General features: G+C 34.4%; 1 protein-coding gene across 1 annotated transcript in view; it reads left to right on the forward strand.

Annotated features, from left to right (window-relative positions):
• TrpA1 (Transient receptor potential cation channel A1) overlaps window positions 1–26,304 on the forward strand; it is a 393,252-nt gene that overhangs the window by 262,909 nt on the left and 104,039 nt on the right. The window contains exons 10-13 of the mRNA XM_089095770.1: window positions 5,127–5,271; window positions 13,615–13,722; window positions 17,839–18,087; window positions 25,274–25,551. Coding sequence (XP_088951896.1) covers window positions 5,127–5,271; window positions 13,615–13,722; window positions 17,839–18,087; window positions 25,274–25,551 — 780 coding nt within the window. The remainder of the gene's footprint in view (window positions 1–5,126; window positions 5,272–13,614; window positions 13,723–17,838; window positions 18,088–25,273; window positions 25,552–26,304) is intronic.

Below are 26,304 nucleotides of genomic sequence, written 5' to 3' on the forward strand. Positions count from 1 at the left end.
TGCTGAACATCCCTTCATCTCTTTTAAACTTTTTCATGCTTCTTCTACCCTTACTGGCTCGATTAAAGCATCATCTTCTTTCTTCATAGGGCCATAAACTTGATCTTTGATACTCTTCTTCCAATTATCTTCAAATACACACTCATTTTCAGTTGACTCCTGTCTCTCTAATTCACTCGACCAGGTGTCCGCGGGGGATATATTTTGGCTTGTCTCCCTTCTGGTAGAACTTGAAACCTTCTTCCCAAAAACTTTGCTATCCTTATCCTTTTATGCCTGCTCTATCTCCTTAATATCTTCTTCTCCTTTCATCCTCTTACGGTTTCTTACTACTTTCTTATACTCTCTCCTAATTCTTGGATATGCCATTAAATTAGTATCTAAATTCCCTGGTCCCCCCCTGGAGCCTGACTATATCTAACGCTTGTTGTAGCCTAGCTTTTAACTTTTTACTTTCCATATTCAATACCCTCCCCTATGAATTCCTAACCTCAATTTTATCACTTCCTCCTGCTCCTACGCATATATCATACACTACGTTGTTCAGTCCTTTTAGACTCTCCTCCACCTTACCAATTTTACAAAATTCCTCACGCTCTTCTATTAGCTCCTGAGTACTACCTCTTATTATCCTTTGGTTTACTATCTCTTCTGTCTCCTTAACTATTTTTATCGGTTTTCTAATACAAAGATCATTCTTTTTAAATCTACTTATCTCCCCTTCTCTTTACCAACTCCGAACCCTTATCTCGGATATAGACCCATAGAGATAGACCATATGATATAGGCTAGATCCCTTGCCACAATTCCCCCTTTACACTAAAGCTTAAGTTTTCTTCCAATTACTGCAATGGTGAACACAGTAACATTAGGGCAGTGAAAGTGCCCTCGTGTGCCATAGTGCCATAGTATTTTTTACAATGCTTCAAAAATTGAAAGCTTTAACGATACGCCTTTGCTAAAAGTAATGCTTTTCTTTTAATATTTTGAATGATAATTGTTAAATCAGACGGTAAATAAATTAAAATGTATATAAATAAAACAGTAAATAAACCGTAAAACGGGAAATAAAATAATAAACGGTAGAGAGAGAGAGAGAGAGAGAGAGAGAGAGAGAGAGAGAGAGAGAGAGAGAGAGAGAGAGAGAGAGAGAGAGAGAGAAAGAGAGCGTTCTAATGCACAACTTCCTTAGCTCTTGGCTTATTTCCAGTTGCAAAAATATTACATGTTAAACATAGATGTACAAAAAGGGCACAACATTATATGTTAAACAGAGATAAACATAGTTATAAATAAACATAAACATTACAACAATACATGATAAACATACACATAAAAAATGATACAAATGAATTACAATATCGGTATGTTCGTTTACGTATAGGGGTCAGTTTGAGTTTTTGTCTGTTTTTTTTTCTGTTTGATGGGGCATCTGCGGGGAGAATATCACGGTGGGATGGGTTTAACAGCAATGTTTTTCCAAATCTCATGATGAAATTGCTCAGTCTTTGCTCAGGAAAATGAATTTCAAGTTTATTGAAGGCTTCTTGGTAGGGAATATCGCTGCATCCCAGGATAATTCTAACTACCATTTTCTGCACTGACTCTAGCTCCTCTGCGCCAAAAAAAAAACAGCCTTTGGATAAAATGACTTCCAGTATTCTCACTTCAGATGCAACAAGAAATGGGACTTCAGGGGGAGGATGTAAAGCCTCTTTTTAGGGAGTTCATCTGGAGTATTTTTGACCTGGTAGCATTAATGGGTAGATTAGATTCGTTACACTGGAAATCTAGCTCATCAAAAATGTCACTAGCAAACAGCATTGCAGGAGTATTACCTTCAAGTAGAAAAGCAAGCATAAGAGATAAGTCCTCCACAAATTTATACCTGTGTTCCTGCTTGCTCAGGATGTAGTTAATCATATCGAAAAATGTTATGCCATCAAGTTTGGTGTCTTGTGGGGCCCCGAAGGTTATATCACTCCAGTCGAAGTCAGTGTCTTCTTTATGGAGGGCGAATACCTTCTGCTGCCATCCAGACAGAAAATCTAGTACAATTGCTAGAGTTTGACGCTTGGCTATCATTCGCTTCAGGCTAAGGCATGCACTGTGATGAAATAGAAGGTCAAATGCTTTGCGAAAATTGATCACAGCTAGATCAACAAAACAACCCGGTGTCATTAGTGATTTTAGAATACAGTCGAATATATCGTAGATAGACGGAAGTTCCGCATTTAGAAAGTGCTCCGTACTGATACTTGTCTATGGATTCACGCACTTGAGCGAACAGGCAGCAAAATATGAACGACTCCGTCACTTTCACAAAGCACGGGGTTAGGGAGATGGGTCTTAAGTCATCAAAGCCCTTAGGTGAATTTACCTTCGGAATAACACGTATGTGTGCTTTCTTCCAAAGCGAGGGAAACACTCCGGACGCAAAGCACTGATTAATCAGAATGGAAAGGGGTAGGGCGAGGAACATGGCAAGTTCATGGATAAGTTTTGCAAGGACTTCGCCAGAAAAAGATGAAACTCCTGTTTTTATTTTTCTCAGCTCTTTAAACACATCTAACTCACTGTGTTCAATTAAACCTTCATGGGGGCAGTCTTCAAGCAGATTAAGAAGGCGTTTACAGCACGAGACCCCAGTAATCGTCTGGTATCTGTTATCATAGTAGTAGGTTTTGACGACTTTCCACTTAATTTCTTGACGGAGCGGTGCCATTTGGTAGACTATTTCACGGCCATATCTAATTTTGGCATTGCGTATCATGCCCACTACTTGGCTCCGTACAATTGCTCCATGGTTCGCTTTACCACATTGGTAAAGATAACTTCGTTCACGAATTCTAGCTTTTATTGCAGGGGTAATCCCTGGTTTTTCTTATTCACTCAAGGTTACTGTCTTTGTTGTGAATATTTAAATATATTTATCGTAAACTACCTCGTTGCAGGCGCTTACTCTCGGCTCAAGAGTACCGTCTAAGAACACTTCCGGGAAATTCTATGTAGCAGCCCATCAGCCGTATTCACGTATAGCTGAGTTGGTTGTTACTTGTGAAAGCTTAGGTTTTTTCTCAGAAGCTCTGGCCTTGAGCATTAGAACGTGGTGATGAGACAACCCAATTAGCCCAAGAAAAATAGGGGAGTGAATGAAGTCTTCTGTGTTTGTTAGGACTAAGTCCAGGATGCTTCCGGATAAGTGGTTTGGGATGTTGACAATCTGCTTTAGAGAGAGGTCAGTCTCTAGCCAGTATTCTTTGACGACATAGACAAGGGAATTGGCACACGGCCCAGATAACCTCGTGGTTCAGGTTAGTATATTCAGAAAGAAGTTTGCATAAAATGTCTTTCCGCACATAGATTCCGACACCGCCACCGAGCCTGTGGTTACTTCTACTGCTACGCGTACTGAGGAATGAATTATATCCTGCAATTTGTCCTGAGGCATCGTCAAGGTCCCAGATTTCTGTTATAGCAGCAACTACTGCGTTTTCCCCATGGAGTAAAACTTCGAAAAGTTCCAGCTTATTAAAGAGGGATTGGCAATTTGCCAGAATGAAATTTTGCATGGTGCAGTGGGACTTTATTGGTCTCAGAACAGTGTATTTTCTTGGAAGTCACTCTGGGGGGGGGGGGGGGTCATCAAATCACTTTAGCTTCGGAATTTCAGCTGTGTTGGTCAATTGAATTTTTATCAGTGTTCGACAAGGGACTAACTTTGACGATCGGAGGTTAGCAGGGTATATAACAGTTACTGGAATAGCGTATCCCACGTGCCTTCTTCTTTCAGTTCTCCAAGCTCGGCATCCACGTTTCCTCCTTTTCCATCTATTTATACCAGTTGTTGAACCGCCATCTGTGCTTCTTTTCAATAAGTGTAATGGTCTTAGCAACGCCAAAATAGATGGCGCTAAAACGGTAAATTGGAAACGCAGACTAATTAAGTAATTTTTATGCATAGCGACGGCCTCAGTTGGGGTGGCTAAAAAAAAAGCAAAAAAAACTGCAAAAGGCTATACCATTTTCACTCTTGAGAACATACATGTGCGCACAAATATAAAGCTAAACTAAGGTAAGGTGTTTTGCAATGCCGATCGGCACAAGAGACACCTACCAAGATAATTTACTATTAACTACGTAGATCTGTTGCACAAAAAATCTTCCTACGAAGATTTCTACCGATTACTACCGATTTCTGGTCTATTTGAGTTCTATAGAGCACATTTAATGTTCGACATTTTTGAATAATGTAGCACCGGATTGCCTGCATAATATATTTTGTTACGTTTCTGAACGTCATCAATATGGTACTAGTAACACAGCTATCATTCAACGACCAAGGAAACCATCGACTCGGTCTGGCTTCTCGCTCAGACACCAGCTTCCGTTAACATGGGAAAGACTACCAGGTGAGATTCTAGACCAGACGGTTAGACTCGATTTCCGTAGGATGCTAAAGGGCCATTATGTTGGATGTTATGATTTTTATTAGTATTGTTTATTTTATGTTGTTTATTTTTTTGTTTTTTCTTTACCTCAAGTAGTGCCAAACAGTGTGAGGATTATAGTAGTGAATATTAATGGTACTCATCGGGGAATTGAGCGAGCAAGAAGTGTCTTGTCTTTTTTTTTCTTTTTTTTTTGTTTAAAAGATATGAGGATGTTAAGTTGAAAGGAGATAGTGCCTGAGAAGCCTGAATGACCAGGCTTCTAGAAGTTTGCAAATATTTAAGTAAATAAAGTGATTTCTCTATAAAATAAAAAGCACTATAAAAGTTTAGCCTAACGAGCGGAGAGTCAAGGGAGGGGGTTCCCGCATGCACAAAGAGACACTGTTTAAGTTTTAAACAGTGTCCTTTACTTTAACTTTAAAAAAAATGACTTTTGTCTTATTTGATTTCAAATAAATATATAGTGGTTTCTTGGCTCTCTCTACCAAAATATAACCAAATCACAGTCACCAAAAGAAAATGTTTGAACTTTAATTTAAAACAAAGTTTAATGCTTAGGCACTCTGTACCTAATCATAACCAAATATGTGAATAAAAAACATGATCATCAGAATAAAATGTTCAAAATGTCATTTTTAATAGTAGCTTAATAAGAGTAACTTTCTATTTTAGGTCCGACGACGTTATGCTTTTAAGATCTGATAAAACACCTTGTGTTATGATAGCTCTCATTCGGATGATGCCAAGTGTGGCAGAAGCAGTTTTGGACAAGTGCATACAAAAAGCAAACTGCAAAACAGACTCCAAGTCCTTTTACGTAAGTACTTCATAGCAAAGAAAATATAGTAAGGATAAATCTATGATCAATTTAGATTTAAAAACCTGCCCTCAGACGTTCTTTACCTTAATATATCGGCCACGATGTCATCATGACGTCTGAAAAAGCTATTTAAGTAAGGTGTTTACTAAGACTAGACCAGAGCAACTGCTTCTACTGGTAACTAATGTTGCCAACGCTTTGAAATAAACTGTACCGGTTTTTCAAATAAAATTGTATGACAAGAGATTAATTTGTACCATCTGAAGGGTAGGTTAAACTTTTGCCGCAACAAGAAGACAAATTTCGATAAACTAAAACTTGAACAGATATCCAAGTTAGAAAGGATCAAGTAAGTCCAACATGTAATGGAAAATTTGATTGTACCAACAAATTTCCAAATGTACCTTAGTGTATCTGGACCTCCGAATTGTACCAAAAACGGTACAATTGTACCGCATTGACAACACTGCTGGTAACAACCCATCGTTGCACCAAACTGTATGACACCAACACAGCTGTGCATGTGCATAGCTTCACCCTTCAGTCATTCCAGCAAAACTCTAGGGTTCATTATTCTTTTTTTATATTTTTCCCATTCCGCTTTGAAGGATCTGCTTTTCTTTTGACCCAGATTGATTGGAAAAAAAGCAATATTTTAGCCCCATCCCTCATCCATAAAAAGTGATGTAAACATGGTATAGCCGTCTTAACTTTTCTTTCATTATAGCCCTAGAAAGTGGGATCAAACCACATTTTCGGCACTGATTTTTGTTTGATTTAAGCCGGTACCTAAAACCATGGTGATAAAATACAAAATTTATATTCTTTTAGGCTAAAACGAAAAAAGTTTGTACGGACTGTCTATTATACTATTGATAATAATAAATTTGACTGTCTTATATGCCTAAAAGCAAAAGTACCCATTACGAATTCCAGTTAAGAAGCTTACAAATAAATAAAGGGTGATAATTTTTTTTTTCGTTTTACCTACCCAAATTCTTGTATTTTGAAGTTTATTTTAAATTTTTCCATACCCCCTCCTGGCCCCTAAATTCAAAGTCTCCTCTATGAGAATTTAAAGGAAGACATATACAATAGTCCGAAATATTATGCCACCTTAATTGTCAACGCTGCTCGGTTGGGGATTTCCAAAAGATGTAGTGCGGCTTTTTTTGCATAATCTACGTGTAGGGTTCACTCCTTCAAAATAATTAAGTCTTATTGAGTCATTCAGTCTGTTTTCTACTATTTCATTTGGTTCATAAGATCTTTAAATTTAGTTCTATTCCAAAATGTATTTCATACTCTTTTGTCGCTCATGGAAATTTTGGAAAATGCAGTTTTATATATCAAATACAGTGTGAAAGGGGTTGATTGTACAAACAATTCATTCTTAACAACAGTAAACGCCAAAAACAAGTTCAGTTTTTTTGCTTCCCTTTAAAAGCTGCATATTCAATTTTACTTATTTTTGGTTTATTAACACCAGAAATGGTGAGCTTAGACAAAGCCTTTAAAATCACCATAGCTATTTCTATCTTCTCTTTTAATGCAACTGCTTAAACTGGATATATTTTCCCAGTTAGAATCTAGGACGTTATCAGTTGCCATCTGCCACCCACATGTCAAATATGTCACCCACCTTCTTGCAGAAATAAATATTTCTAAAGAGATACTTTTTCTGTAAGAAAAAATTTCCGTGTAAGTGATTCTAATTTACACGTATTTCTGTAATACTATCACTACTCCTTACACTACTGTTACTACTTACAACTCACTGCAGCACCAAACAGCCCGAGACCAACCCAGCAGGGTCTGATCTTTCATAGGTCTTCAGTATGAACTGCACATGTCAAATTTGCCACCCACCTACTTGCAGAAAGAAATATTTCTAAGAGATACTTTTTCTGTAGAAACAATGAATTTCCGTGTAGGTGATTCAAATTTACGCGTATTTTTGTAATACTGTCACTACTCCTAATACTACTATTACTAATTATAATTCAATACAGCACCAAACCGCCTGAGGCCAACACAGTAGGGCCTGCTCTTTCTCTATCCCCATCGATTCAAACCTTCGCTCTTTAAACCCTCACAAGAGGTCATATTCTCTTTTAAATCCTTTCTTACGACCTCTTCCATCCCAATCAGACGACCACCGGATTTTCGTTTGACCCTAAATTGATGACTGAAAAAAAACATCTTTGGCAGTCTCTCATCTTGCACCCTCAAAATGTGTCCTAGCCATCTCAACCTTCCTTTCAATATAGCTCTCGATCGTGGGATAGAACCAAATTTTCCCGCACCTTACTGTGTGAAATCGGTCAGTCCAATGGGTACCAAAAAAGTCTCTGACAAGACAATTCCTCTGGAAATATCTAACCTACTCATTAGAACCGTACTTGAACATGGCCATTACTGTAGCTTCCGACACACTTATTTTGGCTCGCCAAAGTTTCCTCCTCTTCTTCCGAACCCTTTTCATCTGTGACAAAATACCCTGGGCCTTACCTTTCTTCCAAACCTTTTTCTACTGTGAAAAAACACCCTGGGCCTTACCTTTCTTTCAAACCTTTTTTAATTGTGACAAAACACCACGTGCCTCGTTATCCGACATCACCACTTCACATCACCATTGGGTAAACAAATTCTACATCCCTTAATTCCATATTTCCCATCCCTGGGACATGAGTTTCTGAAACTTCTGACAAGTCCAACTCAAAACTTCTGAATTCGTCTGTCGAATTGTTAAAGATAGCTGTTATTAATCGTTAAAATTTTCTTATTACTTAAATCATTGAAATTGTTATGATCTCAAGAGAAGCAATGGGTCCCACCAGTGTTGGACAGGGACTAATACATCTTCTCAAGCCGACACAAAAGGCTTAAGCTGTCTTAGAAATTGACTGCAAGGAATCCCTGGGACCTCCAGTTTGATGAAGATTTGGTCAATACTGGGTCCAACTTGGTCTTTGAATGTTTTTTTTTACATTTGACGATGCTCTTCTGTCAACAAGAGTAACACCCTGTACAAGAAATTTGAATCCTAACCGCTGACTCATCATGTATTCATGTCTACAAATATTTAAATGCAATAAAAAGACAGCCCATAATAAATAACTTAGCTAGGAAGAGGTTTTCCAGCCCCAAAGTGCCCATCAAAACGAACAAAACCCAGAAGATTATCAATTAATCATGGTCTAGTACACTGCTGTGTCATTGACTTGGCTCTAATATCCTCTAGCGGTGCCACATCTGATGGTTATCCAAAACCGCTGTTTGCAGTCATGGTTCTGACTACGCAAAATCGTGAAAGATCCACCTTAGCACCACTATGAGGCTACACAAGCAGGGTTTCCGCTTCAGAGACAGTGACGGAGGAAGGATCCTATGGTAGAGCAGACACTCCAAACCATCTCACAATACCAGAACAGCTCTAGTCTCTTATATCCAGCCTATCTTCGTCAGGGTATTAGTCAAACAAAGCAATTACAAATGATAACTACATGACTGTCTTAACAAAACAAATTGATATACTTACAAACTAACCTTTAATGTCCAACATGCTCCATATTTTGGCATAGGAAATCTTCCCGACCACGCCAACCTTCCCAACCATCATATCCCTCACACTCAGAGATGTTGCCTCTTAAATCCTTGACTGTTTGAAACTCACACTTCAAATGAGACACATTTCCCTCACACACTCATAGATGAGTATGCACTAGGACCTTTTTTTCTATCATTTTGAACATATTTTTTTCTTTCTCTGAGATATAATAAATCAGCCCTTATTTTCATAGCCTACCTTTGAATTTTTATTTTAAACTTAAAAATAATATATTCCTGCTTGTTTTATTATAAAAACAATATATTCTCCGTAAAACTCTTTAATCTTGGATGTAACTGTGACGCCTGCTACCGTATTAGGAGAAGCCATCTGATTCTGTTCAAGTAAATTAAATAAAAAAAACAAGTTTTTTAAACTGAAAGTAAGGAGCGACATTAAAACTTAAAACGAACAGAAATTATTCCGTATATGAAAGGGGCTGTCCCCTCCTCAACGCCTCGCTCTTTACGCTAAAGTTTGACTCTGTCTCACAACTTTATTTTTTAAAACAATAAAAAACTTTAGCGTAAAGAGCGAGGCGTTGAGGAGGGGACAGCCCTTTCATATACGGAATAATTTCTGTTCGTTTTAAGTTTTAATGTCGCTCCTTACTTTCAGTTTAAAAAACTTGTTTTTTTATTTAATCTGAGTTAAAAACGATAAAGACCCCACTCCGCAATAGACTCAATCCGGAAACTGTTATTGATCGTGTGCATGTCAGAAGAGCAATTCCTTACCCAAGTTCTAGGGAAATCCCGGATACCCTTATAAGGAAAGCAAGAAAGTGGAAAAAGTAAACTCCCAAGTTAACCATGCTCCCAAACTGATTGTGTTTGCTTCGTTGTATAGGTATCTAATATGTTGTGTCTTAGATTTAGACAAAAAGTAAGCTTTAAATTAAGTCCTAAACGATTATCTCTTTGAGTTGTTTAGCTATATTTTGCTAAAGAAAAATATAATCTTTGCTTGTTTTTTTCTTCTAATTATCCTAAATTACATCCAAATCAACGGCAGATTGAAAACAAGCTAAGGCAAACCTTGTCAGAACTTGAGCAAATGCACACTGTGCATAATATACACCTGACTTGACTCATTCCTCCACATTCTCGAGGATTTTTTTTAAGATGAAAGAAGATCAATTTAATGGTTTATTTTAATTTTTCTTCCGTAGAAACAAAGCGTCATTCAAAATTGCACCAGAATCAACTCGACTTTTTTTCTGTTGCATAGTTGTTTATGCTGCAAAAGCAAAAGAAGTTCCAATTCATTAATATCTAGAAAGGCGGACGGGTTGTCTTCAAGTTTTTAATTAAGATACAAAAAATTTACCTTCTAAAATTTGGAGGGAGGCTTTTTAATGAGATTTCATAAAAACATATTTTTCAAATTATGCAGGCAACACCCCCCCCTTTAAGTGCCACTCTTGACAGTGAAATAAAGTCCCCTGCCTTGAAAAGAGACTTTCCTATCAAAATTTACAAAAAAGTTACGTTTTTAAGAGCTTGGATGTTATGAAATTTTTTGGTCTGGTGGCTATCCTGTTCGGATCTTGTGTAGTGAACTCTAAAAGGTTAGATTGTTTTTGTTTTTTTGTTTTTGTTTTTTGTTTTTTAAGCACTGAGGACGACTTGGCGGAGGTCCTTGTCGAAATATTTGCTGGTTTTTCGTCTTCATACTTTACAACTGGCTGACAAAATCCTCGTTTTCTCACCCTTTTTGGTTATATTTATCATTTATTATTTCATTTCCTCTCTTAGCTTCATACGACACAATTAGCAACCCAAACTATGGATTCTTATAGAAATTAAATAAAAAAAACAAGTTTGTTTAACTGAAAGTAAGGAACGACGTTAAAACTTAAAACGAACAGAAATTATTCCGTATACGAATGGGGCTGTGCCCTCCTCAACGCCTTGCTCTTTACGCTAAAGTTTTTTTATTGTTTAAAAAAATAGAGTTGTGAGAAAGTCAAACTTTAGCGTAAAGAGCGAGGCGTTGAGGAGGGGACAGCCCCTTTCATATACGGACTAATTTCTGTTTGTTTTAAGTTTTAACGTCGTTCCTTACTTTCAGGTAAAAAAACTTGTTTTTTTTATTTAATTTTTTGAACGTTTTTGAATTAATGAAGGTTTTTATTTTGTCTAACCGTACATGAATAATTAAAACAAAATTTGCATATTATATTTGGTTAAATGGCTTTCTCGAAACTTCTTTAATCTTATTTACGAACGTTTTTATTAGTAATAAATATACGTAACTTAGAATTAACTTACGTAACGAACTTCTATATTCATAAATTTTTAACACGTATATTAGGGGGTTCGCCCCCTAGTCAATACCCTGCTCTTTAAACTATAGTTCGAATTTTTTTTCCAGTTCTTTAAAAATGACCTCTTAATCACAATCAGTTGATCAGTTGAAAAACTTGTTTTTTTTTATTTAATTCCTGATCTTTTTCTTTAATAATGCTGGGAAATCCGGCGCCCCCTTCATAGCAATGTCCCTTCCCCCATGAAAACTTCCTTCATGGAAAGATCCTTCCATAGAGCCCCCGACCCTCTCCTTCCCCCACCTACCAGAAAAAATCTCCACTGAAAAAGTCTGTATACTTCCCAATAACCAATACTATATGTTAACATTGAGTAAAGTTCATAACTTTCAGCCCTCCCCCTGGGGACTTTGGGGGATCAAGTCATCCTAAAAGACATTTTTATCATATTTTCGACCATGCTGAACAAAATGGCTATCTCAAACTTTTGATCGGGTGACTTTGGGAAACAATGAGCGTGGGAGGGGGCCTAGTTGCCCTCCATATTTTTTGGTCACATAAAAAGGGCACTAGAACTTTTAATTGCCGTTCCAATGAGCCCTCACACAATATTCTAGGACCACTGGGTCAATACGATCAACCCTGGGGAAAAAAAAAACAAACAAACAAACAAACAAACAAATAAACACGCATCCGTGATCTTTCTTCTGGCAAAAAATTAAAAATTCCACATTTTTGTAGATAGGAGCTTGAAACCTCTACAGTAGGGTTATCTGATACGCTGAATAAGATGGTTTGATTTTCATTAAGGTTCTATAGCTTTTAGGGGTCTTTCCCCCTTTTTTGAAAATCAGCCAAATTTTCTCAGGCGCGTAACTTTTGATGGGTAGCTCTAAACTTGATGAAAGTTATATATTTGAAATCAGCATTGAAATCTGATTCTTTTGATATATCTATTGGTATCAAAAACCCGTTTTCTAGAGTTTCGGTTACCATTGAGCCGGGTCGTTTCTTACTTACAGTTCGTTACCACGAACTGTTTGATAACGTTATCCTTCCTTCGATGCTCTTTCCAAACATAATACCTTCTACTGTAGCAATTGCATCTCAGTCTCATCTTGGGATCAGATATAGGCCTGGGGTATATACCAAAAAAAGGCTGATTTTTGGCTTGTCATTATCTTTTGGAATTATTCTTATCAAAATTGGTTCATAATCCTAAGTAGCCTAAAGGCAATTGGAGAAATACAAGATACTTTCGTGCATAGCCTATAACTTTATGTGGCCTTTCCCCCCACTTACCTTTTCACAGCAGTGCCATAATATCTTTGGTTCAAGATTTATTTCGACAGATAGGCTTCGAAATTGATTTGTAACTCAGCATCGTCTATGAAAAAAAAAAAAAAAAAAAAACAGCAACACACAAACACACACAAAAAAAGATTCCATCTAGTATTACTCAATCAACCTATAAAGTACGTATATACCTGAAATTGCATATGAAATTAAATGTATATAGGTGTGCTTACCTCTGTGAGTAGGGTATATGTTCTGAAAACCTATCTCACCAATGATATGAGAGTCTTAACAAACAACATAAGTAGAAAAATAATATATATAGTCTATGAGATTTAAATAAAGTCATAATTTTTTCATACTCAAGGCATCATGCTCTGTATCTCTCGCTGAATGCCAAAAAAGGATTTACCAATTTTTTAGCTTTACAGTATATTTTTAAATAAGCCATGGAGTAGTGAGGAGTGTACGAACAAATGCATTAACAGTCGAAAGTTCATATTAATTTGACCGCAAAGCATATAAATATATTTTCAATTGTTTTACTGCTTCTTTCCTTGTCTGCATGAATGAATTTCTTGGGTTCAGAAAAAAATTATTAAACCTTCTTTAAAATACTCATCTTTTCCACACGTTTCTGCTTTGTCTTAATTTGAAAAAAAAGAAGAAATAAGTCAAATAATTGTGTTTAACAATAAAAAAATGACAAATTTACTATTTCATTATTGTTTTGGCTATGAGCTCTCTATTTAAGTGAAATACAAAATAAAAATGATTAGAAATCAACTGCTCATTAATAATAGTTATCAAATTTAAAAGTCCTTTGGAAATTGATTAGCTTTTAATGGAACACCAGTCTCATATAGTTTCACAAACAAGGATGTCCACAGAACTTTTTCCTAGAATTGGACCTGGAAGCTTAGGGAGTGGGGGTTGAGAGAAAATTATTTTTCGGACAGACTTTATATGGCATTGCATGTATGGATAAACTTCCTTTTTGTATAAAATAAAAAGTTTGGCCCATCGTTTGTTTTCTAGTCCACAGAGCAGTTTCATTCCCAATAATTAATTTTGTTTCTTATGTAGGTTACCTTTAATCTTGTTCTTTGCTGTGTTTTCCTCTTTCTTTGTATTCCTTCTTATAATTTTCTATTCACTCTTTCAGGTGAAATATAGTTTTCGATACCTACAGATGATTCCTGATCGACTAGAAATGTTTAGAAAGATGTATAATGATCCAGATTGGAAACCACTTCCTTTGTGTGCTATGAACGTAAGCTCTAACAAATTAGCTACTATATTCACTGCTACAGATGAAGCTATATTGACCTCAAGCCACTGTAGTTCTTATAACAGTAAAGACAGACAGACAGACACACACACACACACACATATATATATATATATATATATATATATATATATATATATATATATATATATATATATATATATATATATATATATATATATATAATATATATATATATATATATATATATATATATATATATATATATATATATATATATATATATATATATATATATATATATATATATATATATATATATATATATATATATATATATATATATATATATATATATATATATATATATATATATATATATATATATATATATATATATATATATATATATATATATATATATATATATATATATATATATATATGATTTTGAACTCTATGTTGACAACCCCATAAGGTAACCCCTTAAATGTGTTGCTTCCTTCTAACTTTACATGTTGCTCTTTACTTTCATGCGGAAAATAATGTTTTATTTTCATTTGTTTATCAAACAGCTCGTCGTAACGAACTGTAAGTAAGGAGCGACCCGGCTCAATGGTAACCGAAACTCTAAAAATCGGAATTTTGATACCAATAGATACATCAAAAGAATCAAATTTTAATTTTGATTTCAAATATATTAGTTTTATTAAGTTTAGTTTTACCCACAAAAGTAATACGCCTTAGAAAATTTGGCTGATTTTCAAAAAAAGGGGGAAAGACCCTGTAAAAGATGTAGAACCTTAATGAAATTTACACCATCATATTCAGCGTATCAGAGAACCCTACTGTAGAGGTTTCAAAGCTCCTATCTACAAAAATGTGGATTTTTTACATTTTTTGCCAGAAGAAAGATCACAGTTTATTTGTTTTTTTTTGTTTTTTTTTCCCAGGGGTGATCGTATTGACCCAATGGTCCTAGAATATAGAGGGAGGGCTCATTGGAACGTAAATTAAAAGTTCTAGTGCCCTTTTTAAGTGACCAAAAAAAATGGAGGGCAACTAGGCCCCCTCCCACGCTCATTTTTATCCCAAAGTCATCTGATCAAAATTTTGAGATAGCCATTTTGTTCAGCATGGTCGAAAATATTATAAATATGTCTTTTAGGATGACTTAATCCCTCGAAGCCCCCAGGAGGAGGGCTGAAAGTTATGAACTTTACCCAATGTTAACATATAGCCTAGTATTGGTTATTAGGACCCGGCTCAATGGTAACCGAAACTGTAAAAAACGGGATGTTGATACAAATAGATGCATCAAAAGAATCGGATTTTAATGCTGATTTCAAATATATAAGTTTCATCAAGTTTAGTACTACCCATCAAAAGCTAATTGCCTCAAAAAATTTGGCTGATTTTCAAAAAAAGGGGAAAAGACCCCCTTAAAATTATATAACCTGAATGAAAATTACACCATCATATTCCGCGTATTAGAGAACCCTACTGTAGAGGTTTCAAGCTCCTATCTACAAAAATGTGGAATTTTGCATTTTTTGCCAGAAGAAAGATCACTGGTGGGTGTTTGTTTTTTTATTTATTTTTTTTCCTAGGGGTGATCGTATCGACCCAGTGGTCCTAGAATATCGTGGGAGTGCTCATTGGAATGGCAATTAAAAGTTATAGTGCCCTATTTAAGTGACCAAAAAAAAAATGGAGGGCAACTAGGCCCCCTCCCACGCTCATTGTTTTCCCAAAGTCACCTGATAAAAATTTTGAGATAGGCATTTTGTTCAACATGTTCGAAAATATCATAAGTATGTCTTTTAGGATGACTTAATCCCCCGAAGTTTCCGGGAGGAGGGCTGAAAGTTATGAACTTTACCCAATGTTAACATATTGTATTGATTATTGGGAAGTATACAGTACAGACGTTTTCAGGGGAGATTTTTCATGGTAGTGGGGGGGGGGGGGTCGGGCAGGAACGTACGCAGGGGGGGCCTCCAGGCCCACCCCCCCCCTCCCGAAATCTCACGATTTTTTTCCTTTTCCCATAATTTTCAGATTTTTCTCACAGAATAATGGATTTGAAGGATTTCCCCTCCCCCGAAACAAATTGGGCCCTCCCCCCGAAAAAAATTCCTGCGTACGTGCCTGGGGTCGGGGGTTATGTAGGAGGATCTTTCCATGAAGAAAGTTTTCATGGGGGAAGGGACATTGCTATGAAGGGGACGCCGGACTTCCCAGCATTATTTAAAAAAAGATCAGAAATTAAATATACAAAAACAAGTTTTTCAACTGCAACAGCAGCAACATCAAAACTTTAAACGAACAGAAAATATTACATATATGATTGGGTTCACCCCCTAGTCAATACCTCACTTTTTAAGCCAGAGATTTTTTAGTACTTTCATAAGAGCTATTTATTCTATTTAACGGCCTTTGTGATTAAGCGGTCATTTTTAAAGAATTGGAACAAAATTTGAACTTTCGCTTAAAGAGCAAGGTATTGACTAGGGGGCAAACCCCTAATATATGTATTAAAAATATATGAATATAGAAGTTCGTTACGTAAGTTAATTCGTAAGTTACGTATATTTATTACTAATAAAAACGTTCGTAAATAAAATGAAACAAGTTTCGAGAAAGCCATTTAACCAAATAAAAGTAAATTAATATGAAAATTTTGTTTTGATTATTCATGTACTGTGAGCCAAGATCAAAAACTGCATTTATTCAAAAACGTTCAAAAATTAAATACAAAAAAACAAGTTTTTTTACCTGAAAGTAAGGAGCGACATTAAAACTTAAAACAAACAGAAATTATTCCGTATATTAAATGGGCTGTGCCCTCCTCAACGCCTTGCTCTTTACGCTAACGTTTGACTTTTTAAAAACTCTATTTTTTTAAACAATAAAAAACTTTAGTATAAAGAGTGATGCGTTGAGGAGGGCACAGCCCCTTTCATATACGGAATAATTTCTGCTCGTTTTAAGTTTTAATGTCACTCCTTACTTTCAGTTCAAAAAACTTGTTTTTTTTATTTAATGTATGTAAACTTCTTGCAGAATATTGTAATAAAACCTTTTTTCTGGTTCGAAAAAGAAATGAACACAAAATCCATGTTATACGTAATTCTGAAAAAAGGCAAAAAATTCCTAATAATTTTTGTAGAAGAGCACGAGTTTCAAATATCAAACTGCAAAAGTTCTTGTCTGACAGCCTTTCTATGGACCATTCAATAAGGAGAATAAGGGGTATCAATAAGAAGCATCAATAGTATACATAGTTCCCGCTTCAAATCGGGAAAGTCGCCACAAATTTAATTAACTTCTCTTAATTTTGCAAGCAGTTTTTTCGTAATATGACAAATATTTCTTATTTTTATCAATGGAAATGGTTAAATGGGGAAGAGCTGTATTTTAGTTTCGTTTTTTGAGCCAAAAATTTTCATAATTCAGAAGGCTTTCTTTTCTTTAAATTCAAATTTCAAATTTGCTTAACAATCGCTCAGGAATGATAACAATCCCTGAAGAAGTGCACCCATTGAAATGATTTTAGGAGGGTCTGAAATATCAGAAATTAATTTTATGGTCACTATTTCTATGGATATCAAGATGAGCTTTTTCGTAAATCTTTTTCCCCTCAACCCTCCTTCTGTGCAGGTAAGCACATGATGATAATTTCTTCTGATTCACTTTCAAATATTTCTGCAAAAATTGGAAGTCTCACCCATGGCATCCATATTACACACTTTAGTTCAAACATATCACTAGAATGAAGGAAAATTAGGGATTATTTTTCTCCCTCAACTCTTAAATTTATATGAAGGCCGATTGAAAGTTCAAAAATTAAGCCTTAATATGGATTTTTTGGAATTGGGGCATGCTTGAAATATCTTAATTTCTGAGTAAAATCTAAGAAAGTGCGAATATTTCTCAAGAATAAGCTTTAGAAAAATCCTAAGTGCACATTTTTTTTTTACTATGGTACAATGAAATATTGTACCTTATAGCCTTTTCAAAGAGTACGGCATCAAATACAGGCATAGTTTCCCCAATTGAACTTACTGAGTTGAAATATATATATGCTTCACAATTTTGTTACTTGTATTATAATAGTTATTTCTTTTACCGTAGGCTATGGTGAAATGTGGAAGGGTTGAATTACTATCACATCCACTGAGTCAGAAGTTTTTGCAATTCAAATGGCTGTCTTATGGGGTCTACTTTCACATGGCCCATTGTCTATTCTACATACTTTTTCTCTCAACTGTTACCATGTTTGCTGTCGAGGCTTTAGGCTCATCCAAAATTAAGAGATTAAGTAGTGGAAGCTTTCCTAATCAAAGTCATTTTGAGCCTCAACCTGAAAAAGAGCATGATCTGGTAAGCATAGTAATATTTAAGCGTGCTTGCACAAGCTTTTACTCAAGGGGAAGAGGCAGTGGTATTTTTTCCCTGGGCGCATAAATTCGAACAGATTGTTTTCCAGAAAATTAGTGACCCCCCCCAAAAAAAAAATATTGTAGAAAAATATTTTTTTTTATATATATTGAGCCTTGAATTTCAAAGGAAAGTGAAGAATAAGCAAGGAAGTGGTAGTGCACATGTAAATGAATGATTAGTAAATAAGTAATAAATAAGTAAGAATAAAAAATGATGAAAACTTTGAATAGTGACTGCTTGTAGAAGTTTTTACTCGAAGAAGAGGCTACGACATTTTTACCGGAGGACTTCAATTGGGAAAAGTTCTATTTCACCACAAAAGTCGCTATGTTTTTCAAATATTATGAAGTGTTGAATTATTTGTGGAGTTTTTTGGTCTTATAGGGGGGAGGGGGAGGAGACTGAATTCTCCTTTTGGTTATCCCTGCAGGTTCTCATGGTAATGTATCAATTTTAACCTACCCTACAGTTGTCGAACATTGTTTTTGTTTTCCTTGTGTACTCTTCTTCTTTACTGATCAATAACTTCTTTAACACTTGTTCCTTTACTGGTCTAGACTTGGAGAAGCATTTTTTTTTTTTTTACAGAGGGAGGGGGCAGAGTAGCCACAGTTTAAAAAAAGCTGCTTGACAGAGAAGCTGCCATACTGTTTGAAATTTTACTAATTTTCAAATTCTTTGTAAATGTTTAGTCCATTGTTGAGGGGGGAAGTCTGAAGCCCCATCTTTATCCTCTCCATTGGTACCCTTGGCAATGGTTTGATTTCTAAATAATCAAGAATTTGTTAAAAGTTTGTTTTATTTTCTTTGGTACCTTGTCCGAGAAACTTTATTTATAAATTTAGTTTTTTAGAAATTTAGTTATTTTAGTAGTTTTAGAAAACCTACTGGAATTGCCAGATGGAGCAAAAGAAAAAAAAGTTATGGGAGTGCTGTTGGGTGAATATAGCTCAATTAGTTTTCAGTATTTTAGTTTACGTTTAATTAAAGGTTTTATTTACTTTTTTTTGTTTAATGGTTTATTCAGTGTTTTTCTTTCCTGTAATCTTATTTTTAAAGAATTATTTCTAGTATGAAAGACGTCAAAGCTGGGCTCATTGCTGACATAGTTAAATTTTTTCGAATAAGATTTATTGGTTGAAAATAAATCCTCAGTTTTGTTGTTTTTCGTTATAAAAACAACTAAAAGAATGTTGTCAATTGTAAGAAATGAGAGGAAATTAGAGTAATCATTTCAATATTTATAACTTTTGTTGGAGAGGGTGTCGAAGGCACACAACATACATCCCATGCGTCCTTGTCTGCTTTAGTTCGAACGCATGTATTTTAAAAACCTCCGTTTCAAAAAATTGTAGTTTCTGCAATACGAAAAATTACTCTGCACATTCGCAAAATTTTGTCTTTAGCACAAATACTTCTTTGACTGAGGTTAGTCTAATTTCATTTCAGTTCATGAATTTGGATCTTACTTAAGATTAAACAAAAAAAAAAAAAAGTTTTTTTTAACTGAAAGTAAGGAACGACGTTAAAACTTAAAACGAACCGAAATTATTTTGTATATGAAAGGGACTGTCCCCTCCTCAACGCCTCGCTCTTCATGGTAAAGTTTCTTATTGTTTAAAAAAAAATAGAGTTGTGAGAAAGACAGACTTTAGCTTAAAGAGCGAGGCGTTGAGGAGGGAATAATTTCATATACGGAATAATTTCTGTTCGTTTTAAGTTTTAACGTCGCTCCTTACTTTCAGTTAAAAAAATTTGTTTTTTTTATTTTATTTTTGAACGTTTTTGAATTGATGCAGGTTTTGATTTTGACTCACCGTACATGAATAAATAAAACTAAATTTGCATATTAATTTTACTTTTATTTGGTTAAATGTCTTTCTCGAAACTTGTTTAATTTTATTTACGAACGTTTTTATTAGTAATAAATACACGTAACTTAAGAATTAACTTACGTAACGAACTCTATATTCATAGATTTTTAATACGTATATTAGGGGGTTTGCCCCCTAGTCAATACCTTGCTTTTTAAGCTAAAGTTCGAATTTTGTTCCAATTCTTTAAAAATGACCCTTTAATCACAAAGGCCGTTTAATAGAATAAATAGCTCTTATGAAAGCACTAAAAAAATCTTGGGCTTAAAGAGCGAGGTATTGACTAGGGGGTGAACTCAATCATATACCTAATATTTTCAGTTCGTTTTAAGTTTTGATGTTGCTCCTTACTTTCGGTTGAAAAACTTGTTTATTTTTATTTAATTTCTGATCTTTTTCTTTAATAATGATGGGAAATCCGGCACCCCCTTCATAGCAATGTCCCTTCCCCCATGAAAACTTCCTCCAAGGAAAGATCCTCCCATATAACGCTCGACCCCCACCTCCTACAAGAAAAAATCCCCCCTGAAAACATCTGTATACTTCCCAATAACCAATACTATATGTTAACATTGGGTAATGTTCCTATCTTTCAGCCCTCTCCCCGGGGAGTTCGGGGGATTAAGTCATCCTAAAAGACATGGTTATCATATTTTCGACCATGCTGAACAATGGCTATCTCAAAATTTTTATTGGGTGACTTTGGGAAAAAATGAGCATGGGAGGGGGCCTAGTTGCCCTCCATTTTTTTGGTCATTTAAATAGGGCACTAGAACTTTAACTTTCCGTTCCAATGAACCCTCCCAGGATATTCTAGGACCACTGGGTCGATACGCTCACCCCTGGGAACAAAAACAAAAACAAAAAAACAAATGAACACGCATCCGTGATCTTTCTTCTGGCAAAAAATGCAAAATTCCACATTTTTGTAGATAGGTGCTTGAAACCTCTACAATAGGGTTCTTTGATACGCTGAATATTATGGTGTGATTTTCATTAAAATTCTATGACTTCTAGAGGGCCCTTTCCCCTTTTTTCAAAAATCAGCCAAATTTTCTCAGGCGCGTAACTTTTGATGGGTAAAATTAAACTTGATGAAACTTATATATTTGAAATCAGCATTAAAATCTAATTCTTTTTATGTATCTATTGGTATCAAAATTCTGTATTTTAGAGTTTCGGTTAACATTGAGCCGGGTCGCTCCTTACTTACAGTTCGTTACCACGAATTGTTTGAAACCAAGACTGCTCACTTAAAAATAGTAACTAGCCAAAAATTTGTGATAAAAAACTGTAAGTAAGCAGCAACGCGGTCAAATATTAACCGAAACTCTAGAACAATAAACTTAGACGACAATTAATACATCAGAAAAATTAAATTTTTATGGTGTTTCCAAAATATAAAATTCATAAAGTTTAATGTTATCCATAAAAAAATAAGGAGCTAAGAAAATTTTGATTTTTGAATAAGTAGAAAAAAAACCCGAAATTCAAGTGATCTTAATGGCAATTTCACCATTAGATTAAGCATATGAGAGACAGCCCATATTTATGATTTTGCTTCCTAGAATGAAAGGTTTAACAAAAAAATTAACTAATCAGTAAAAGACCCTTATTGAGGGGGAAGGATCTTTTGAACCGTGCCTCCCATCAAAAAAATATTATGAATTTCTTGGTTTAAATAAAGATCTACCATATTTTTCATTATATTTCACTTTTTTATTAATAACTAACACCCCCCCCCCCAAAAAAAAAACTCTTATGTATTTCTCACTATAGTTTGAATTTCATCCAGCTAAAATTGTTCCCAATAATAACATATCAGGCTGTTTGTTTCCTGAAACTCATAATACATAATAGATATCCCCTAACATGAAAACAAGAAGAGAAACATACGTATTAATCCTCATATTACGTAAAGATTATTAAGACTGCCTGACCATCTATAACAAAATTAGTGTTATTATTAATTTTCATTACGAAAAGGTTCAAGAGTAAATTAAACATTTCGAGAATCAAACATATCAACTCAGAAATCTCGGTAAATAAAAAACCCCATAGGGAAATGTTTTGGCTATGGTTGTTCAAAAGGAGCTATGTTACATAATATAAATCTGGCAGGAGAGTAGAAAAATATTTGTTTCTAGGTTCAGAAAAAACCGACAATATGTATTACAATTAAAACAACTAGTTAATGATATATCTAATTAATTAATTAATTATACAATTTATATGGTATTAATTATCTAATAATCCTTTGATGCGATACTTTAATTAATATAATAATGAAGGAATTTTACCTAAAATACAATATTAAAAAAACCTGTTGCTTGAAATAATAAGAATCTTCTTAGCCAAACTGTAACAACTGTGTTTTCTAAGTTTTTTAGAAATTCCTAAAATGTGATTTTTTTATTTTTGAAATTAAAAGAATAATGAAGATACAAAAGGTTTTCCTAATCTTGTTTTTGCTTTCTGCTGGACGTAAAATTATGTTTTGTAAGTCATATAAGTTTGTATTAGTTTTTTGTTGTAAAAAACCGATGAAAATACCCTGTCCATAAGGTTTGAGCCAAATATTGCAAGACCCTTTCTCTAGGCCCTTTTTATGTCCAGGAGCATTTTTGCTAAGGATAATTTTAAGGTCAATGGCCACCACTTATCTAATGAAGCTACTCTCTCTTTGTTGATAAGTTTTACCCACGCTCTACCTATTTGAGCTATACCTATATAGCCAGTAAACATTTTAAGAAACAACCCATCTGCAGGTTATAACATCCTAGGGATTAACTTAGTATTGGGAAACAAATTTAACATAAAACATGAAAGGACAAAGAGTCTCAATTTACATACTGCACAATAAGGCATTTCCTAGAATATTAGATATTTTTTTTCGTCTGAAAATGAAAACCGTTGTCGTTAAACTTTATAGCTTAAATCATTATCTAGCAATTGATGATGCCTCAAGGGTTTTAAAAACAAAAAAAGGAGACAATTACATATATATGATGAAAAAAGTAGTTTTCCAAATTTTGTATCCTATGAACAAATTAAAAAATAGAAAATTATGCGATATATATTCATCAGGTTGTGGGGGAATTGAATTAGGACTTCAAGTTTCTTTGGGTTCAACACGGAATCTGACTGAAAGAAGCCAGGGGTACCATACCAATTCAGGACAAGGTAAGGGGCAAGAATTTTTTTTAATATTTGTTTAATGAAGATACAATAACAAACATTTTTTAAATGTAAGGAAGAGGGCAATTTGTTTTATTTCAACTTTTTTCAACAAAAGTAACGAAAATAGTCGTTATGTAAAATCCAAAGTTACCTCCGCCTAATTGGCGCCCTTGAAAGAAGAAGGGTGTTTGGAAATTTTTCGGAATTTCTGAATTTGACCTGAGTTTTGAGACTATGAAATACTTAGGGCTAGGCTAATATACACAACCAGTGCTACTCTGTACAAAAAAAAAAAAAAAAAAAAAAAAAAAAACGTATTTTGAGGTCTGGCAAACGGTTCTTTAACCTTTGGTCAATATTTAGCAAAAGTAAAATATAAGGAGATACAGAAATAAACACATCTGATTTTTTTTTATCTTTAGCCTTATGCTTTTAGTAGAAACGCTTGTGGGCACAGAACAAAGATATGTATTTACAATATTTCTGTAAACCAAGTTTTTTTCTACGGTACTGAGACCTGGTCTGCTGCCGTTTCTGTCTGAAACTCTATAGACGGAGCTCAAACCAAGTTTCTAAGACAAATCAAAAGGACCACTGACTCTTCTTTTGGTGGTCACCTAGCCCACATGCTAGTTGAAACGACAGCCAGAATTGCTTTTGGTTTCGATCCCTCGACGCAAGGCTGGAAGCGTCCGCATGGCAGGCCTCGAGCCTGCCATGCGAAAGGACAGCCTTGAGCACTTCGTGTCATTGATCAGTAGCATCCCAGATGAAGCTATAAACCAGTTCAGGATCGTCTGGCCGGGAAGTGACGAGTGATTTCTTTTTCTACGTTTGACCACCAGCAGGAGCAATAAGTCAAAGTCAAGTCAAGATGGCGTTGATTGCTCCTCCTTGCTCCTCCTTTTCTCAGGGGTGAATTATTGGTAATCAAAGTTTCTGAAAATTTTCGTTGACAAAGACTTAATAAAGTCAATTTGAGGCCAACTTCTTGCAACAAAAATGGATAAACTCTTGGTAACTTTATTATTTGTACACATTTTTGTTTAAAGTTACAATTCCCCGCTTTGAAGTATCACTCCTCTTCTGTGTTGTCTGTTTTGTTTCAAGTCTGTAAATTAAGATCTCTTGCAGTCCTGAAGCTTAATCTTTAAATTTAAGCTCGTTCGGATCGAAATAGATCAAGTTTTTTACTATCGTTTGCACCTCTTTGTCAGAAATAAATCATAGTTAGTTGTCTGGAATCTTTTGATTTATAAGAAAAGAAATCTATAAGAAATGGAATAATTAAGAACAAATATTAATATTGTTTTTTCTATTTAGAGGCATATTCCTCCCTACCTTAGTTATATTTTTCAGTATTTTTCTAAATTTGCCCATTGCTGAAGGTTCCTAAAAATATCCTATACTTTCTAGCACCAATAAAGAACAGAATTTCTTGGGTTTTGTCTTTGTTTATTTCTCTCAGACTTTACCCGGATTTGCCTTCTTGAAATAGGTTTTGCGATTTATCTGGTATTATAATACCTTTACAAAAATTAAGGAATTCAATAACGTAGATTTGGGAGCTTTTATCTGGAAAATTACTTTTCTGGAGTTGGTTCACTTTTTTTGTAGATTTACTTGTTCTAATTATCTCGATCCTTATTTTTATCAATTTTTTCAAATATATAAACATTTATCTCTTTAAATACAGTAATTTAGATTTGTGATAATTATAATCATTTTATACCTCACCCTCAAATTAATTATTTTTTTCAAATGGTATTTTGGCTTAAATACTTGTCTTTCTTGGTGTCCTGTTTAGAATGAATGAATTTATATTAATAGATAGATAGATAAATTTATTGCCCATTCGAAAAACGATACAACGCCACACATGGGGTAAAGAAATAAACAAAATGAACAAATATCCAATTAAATATATAATTAAAATTATAATTAAAAAATATAATTACATATATAATTTCTTAAAATAATTTCTTCGTGTTTGTTTTTATTGCCAACATTAATAATTTTGTTTTTAAATCTTGTTGTAAATAAAAAGAACAATATGTTTTTTTTATTTTCAGCACAACCTTCATAGTGATTCTAGTGTTTCAAACGGTATTTTGGTGCTAATGTTTGTTTTTCTTGGCGTCATGCGTGAACTAACCAACTTGGTACGACAAAAAGGACGGTACTTCACAGATTTGTCTAACTTCATTGCTTGGGCATTGTATGTGTCATGTATTATTATGGCCATACACGTGGTAACAACTCCACCTGTATTTGACTGTCTCGACTCGCTATCTTTTACAGCTCTGGCAGTATTTTTGGCATGGTTTGACCTTCTTGTCTATTTACAGAGGTAAGCTATCATTTTTCTTATGTAATGTTTTCATTTTTCTTATAAAGCAAGAAAACCCATTTCCCATAAGTTTTCAGGGATTTTACCATTTTTTGGCTCATGTTAAATGAAACCCTGTCCTACTCCTGAAATGATATCTTTGGATGTCCAAGTGACGTTCTTGTCATGTATTTTCAAGACTATACACCAAGTCACTGCACTACCTATAATAACTTGCTTTATTCATTACTGCTATCAGAATCTCTGGCTTCGTATGACCCTTTAAATTATTTGTCACATAGATACGATCTAAATTTGTATTACAGTAAACAATACCATGCATTAATAGACCAAATATATGCTCTCTGACAAACATTTTGAAACAAAAATTAATTAGAAACAAAAATGAAATTTATCTATCAAAATAAATTTAGTGTGCCTTTTGTCTTTTAGGACGATAACCCCTTGAGAAATTTTGAAACAAAAATGAAGTGACAGGTCAAAAAAGTAGTATAACATATTGTCTGTGAAGATATAGTTTTGTCTAAAATTTAATTTAATTTTGATAGATAAATTTTTGTTAGTGACATTAATTATGGTTGCAATCAACCATATATGACGTCATTTAAAAAGTGTACTTAACGACATTTCAGATAATCGGGTAACAGAATCAATTGATTATGATATCATATCTTCATGTCTCAAAAAATATACATGTGTTATATAATCTTGTGTATGAAGGTACAGTTTTTTTGTCAAAAATTATACTATACT

Source organism: Artemia sp. Qi Xiang Cuo, chromosome 10 (assembly GCF_049724085.1).
Source record: "Artemia sp. Qi Xiang Cuo chromosome 10, ASM4972408v1, whole genome shotgun sequence".
In the NCBI taxonomy this organism is placed as follows: domain Eukaryota; kingdom Metazoa; phylum Arthropoda; class Branchiopoda; order Anostraca; family Artemiidae; genus Artemia; species Artemia sp. Qi Xiang Cuo.